A 3,930-nucleotide genomic window follows, 5' to 3' on the forward strand; every position below is an offset into this window, starting at 1 on the left:
TCAGCGCGGTGTTGAGGGGCTGAGCCGCGGACACGGGCTGCGGCAGCACCGTCGCGGCAGGCAGCATGCGCCCTGCCCAAAGCCGCTCGGTTATTTGCTCCCCTCCTACCTTCTGCACTATGGAAATGATGATGTTGCCGCTGCATCTCGGGAGAAAAGGACAGGGGATGCAAACAAACGCAATGACAGCTCCGGCTCCCTTCGAGCTTTGGAATCCATTGTGTTTGCACCCAGCGTGCTGGAGGCAGCTGCCTGCAGTTTCTGAATAGAAAATCATCTCCATTGTTGCCAGCAAATTAAATGACCCGCTTCATTAGGCGGAGGTTGTTACTGAGGGCAGTTGGTTGGTGCTGAATGAAAGGCTGATTTCCATTAAAAGAAAAGAAAGAAAAGAAGGAATGAAAGAAAGGAAGGAAGAAATGTACATTTTGTTTTCAGGTGGCTGCTGATGTTTTGGGTACTGCTTACCAGCTCGTAGTAAATAAAAGAGTGGTGCCATGTGTGCTTGATGGATTGAACACCCTCCCACCCTCCCGCACAGCGTTACAGGACCGGGAGGTGTTCCACCCAGAGGAAGGTGCTATGGCATTGTCAGTACTCAGCACACACAAACTGGCTGGGCTCTCCTCTGCTGGGCTCTGACTTAGTGCGGCTCTAACGCCACTTTCAAAAGCTGGACTGCCTCGTCCCGGCCGCTGAAACCTCTCTGAGCCAGCATCCAAATTGCCTTTAAAACACTCAGCCGTGCAGCCACTCGCACACACTCGCGGAGGAAATAAATCCTGGCTCCAGCCTCGGCTCTCACTGCGAGGTCACGCAGCCCCTTTTATTGTCACAACAACTGGTTTTCAGCAGCCATCACTTTCTGATTGTTTCTGACATACAGACGACTGCAGTTCCCATTCTCCAGGTTTAACCTATTTGCTCCTTCCTTGGGAGAGGAGACAGAGTGGACAGAATTATTGTTAGATGGGAAGCACAGACACTCTCCCCATAACATTGCCTCACAGACAGCTCCGAGAGCTGGGGAGACAGCGGTGGGATCTGGGTTAACGCTGTCAGGATGGATGGCTTAATACATACGAGCAGCAGGGGGGCGAGTCAAATTAGCTCTGCCTGCCCGGCCAGGATTTCGGGCGTTGGGCATGATCGATTGCCATCAGCTCTGATTATTTCCATGGGGACGCCTGGAGATGGATCAATTCCATCGATGGGTGGGCATTTCCACGGGGTGATGGATACACTGCCAGTGCGTCCCGCCCGAGGGCCCCGGCTCGCTGCGGGAGGACGTAAACCCCTCCGTCCTGCCCGCTCCCCCCAGCCCTGTTCTGTAGAGCAGGCGCAGGGCTGCCGCTTTTTCACCCTCCAGCCCCTGTTTAAATCCGTGCTCAATTTGGAGAGGCCAAGCAGGAAATTTTGGAAGAAGTAGGGAGAGAAAGATGCAGCAAGGGAAGCACCCAAGGGAGAAACAGCTCTGCTCTTCCTCCTCTTGGAGGAGCAGCCTAGTCACACCTCACCCTGATCTAACTCCGGGGCCACCTTGATGCTGTTTTAAAAGCCAGCAAAGGAAGGAACCAGCCTCCCTTCAGAGTTGTCAGTGGTTCATCTGGACCCACGTGGACTAATTGTCCTACAGATGAGTGTAAAAAACTCCCAGTGGTGTGTCTGCACGCCGAGCCAGAGGTGGAGAGAGGTCTTGGGTGGCAACTGGGAAAGGAAATAAGGAATAAGGCACATCAGTGAGGTGTCTGACTTTGCTACAGTGAGCGCTCCCCTTCCTCGCGGGTGTTGACGCAGCTTGTTCCTCTGTCCTGCTTGTAGGTGAAGCCGTTCACCTGGCTCGGGATTTCGGGTATGTGTGCGAAACAGAGTTCCCAGCCAAGGCGGCGGCAGAGTACCTGTGCCGACAGCACTCCGACCCCACGGAGCTCCACACCAGGAAAAACATGCTGCTGGCTACCAAGTGAGTACGGATGGCAACGAGCTACTGCAGCCTGGGAGGGCAGCGTTAGCCCCAAAAGCTGGCTCTGCTGCAGGGAAGAGATGGTCTCTCGGATGCTGCACGCAGATCTGAGAGATGTGCAACAAGGTGAAGAGTTAGCACAGACCCAAGGGCTTGTTCCTACACAGGAGAGGTTAACCTAACCCCAGGGAGCATTTCAGCGCTGCCCCACATCCCCCCCCAAAGCAGCAGCTCCAGCTCTGCACCCAGGGGCTTTCTCCAGGGGCAGCCCCCGGAGAGGAGGCAGCTGCTGGGGCAGGCAGCAGGAAAAGAAACCCCAGACACAGCTCTGTCACCTCTGTCCCTGCTGCTTTCCAGCAGCATTTACAGTAACACAACCCTTTCTCTTTCAGGCAAATTTGTAAAGAGTTTGCAGACTTGATAGCCCAGGATCGCTCCCCGCTGGGGAACAGCCGCCCCTCACTCATCCTAGAGCCAGGTGTCCAGAGCTGTTTGACTCATTTCAGCTTGATAACCCACGGCTTCGGGGGCCCAGCCATCTGCGCAGCGCTCACAGCCTTCCAGAACTACCTGGTGGAGTCCCTCAAGGGGCTGGATAAAATGTTCATGAACAGCACAGGCAACGGGCACACGGCCGGAGACTCCAAAGCATCAGAAAAAGAAGTGAAGCATCGGAAATAACATGCTGTCTCCCTTCCTCTCCCCGGTCACAGCAGGAAGGCTTAACAGCACTGGAGGGGATAGAGGACCCAGGGCACCCTTTTCTGAACTGCTACATTTGAACTTGGGATGAAACTCGTAAAGCAAGCAAAGAAAAGACAAAAAAGAAGATGTAAAGAATTGAAGAAGAAAACAACTCTAATGGACATAGTGAGATTGAGAAGATGAGCCAGGGTGATGGCTTTTGGGTTTGCTTTTTTTTTTTTTTTTTTTTTTAAATCGTGGATGCAGAAAGCCAAGTCATGTGCAATTTTATTTGTTTTATTTTTTAAAAACCCATAGCAAAATCCTGACATGCTCCAGGAATTTTTTCGATCTGAAAAACTGAGAAGAAAGAGCAAAGGCCTCATCAATGCAAGAGCCAGCGACACAAGCAGCAGAGGGCAGGGAGCTGGATCACAGCTGGTTTTGACAGGCAAACACACAGGAAACCTTCCTATTTCCCCACATCCAGCCCAGTCCTAAAGCCAAGCCAACAGAAAATCGCCAGCAGAGCTGCTTTGGGTTTAAAGCAGTTTCAGACTTCGTTTACAGTTTTCAAACTGAGACTCAGAGTGGATTTTCCCCGGGGCTGAGGAGCCCTGAGCCATACCACGAGGGAGGAACAAACCACACACCTGATGATTCCCAGGGCAGGAAGCGATTCGAGGAGAGCCTTCCCGATGGCTACGGTCACAGCTGGGGATAAAGCAGGTTAAGTTAAACCCAGGACTAATTAAAACTCCCCAAGCTACAGATAACAGCACACAAGTTTCTAAAATTAATAATAACTAATAAAGCACAAGGAGCAGAACTTGAACCAGGCCAAACTGAACTGTTCTAAATCTGTATATATTTATTTATGTGTAATTAAAATCTGAAAGTTTTAAAATGTCCAGTGCAAGTTATTTATATAAAATTGAATTGTTTTTTTTTTTGTTTTGCCTATTTTTGTTTTGGGGTTGTTCTTTTTTTTTTTGAAAGGTGAAAGTCTTTGGATTTTCTGCCGTTAGAAATGGGAATGAAGTTTTGGACACGCAAAACTGTAGCATGGACAAGATAGGCTGTGATGATAATGGCTATAGAAGTTCTGCAGGAGTTTGTACTTGCTGTTGTTTCTCTTAATGCTGCAATAGATGTACAACACCCACACCACAATGTCATTCTCATTACCTTAATAAACCTCTTTTTATTTGAAGAAAGCACCTCCATCGTCTTTGTGAACACAGATCCTTCTGCCTCTGTGGCTGTATTTTGAAATATTATAC

The 3,930-nt window shown here is 50.1% G+C and overlaps 1 protein-coding gene across 1 annotated transcript in view; it reads left to right on the top strand.

Annotated features, from left to right (window-relative positions):
* Positions 1 to 2,644, top strand: part of LOC104461762 (transcription factor AP-2-epsilon-like) — a 4,427-nt gene extending 1,783 nt beyond the window's left edge. Inside the window, exons 4-5 of the mRNA XM_010073458.1 lie at positions 1,822 to 1,963; positions 2,356 to 2,644. Of these exons, the coding sequence (XP_010071760.1) occupies positions 1,822 to 1,963; positions 2,356 to 2,644 (431 nt within the window). The remainder of the gene's footprint in view (positions 1 to 1,821; positions 1,964 to 2,355) is intronic.
* The last annotated feature ends 1,286 nt before the right edge of the window (positions 2,645 to 3,930 follow it).

The sequence above is a fragment of the Pterocles gutturalis genome, unplaced genomic scaffold (genome assembly GCF_000699245.1).
Source record: "Pterocles gutturalis isolate BGI_N339 unplaced genomic scaffold, ASM69924v1 scaffold18987, whole genome shotgun sequence".
Taxonomy (NCBI): Eukaryota; Metazoa; Chordata; class Aves; order Pterocliformes; family Pteroclidae; genus Pterocles; species Pterocles gutturalis.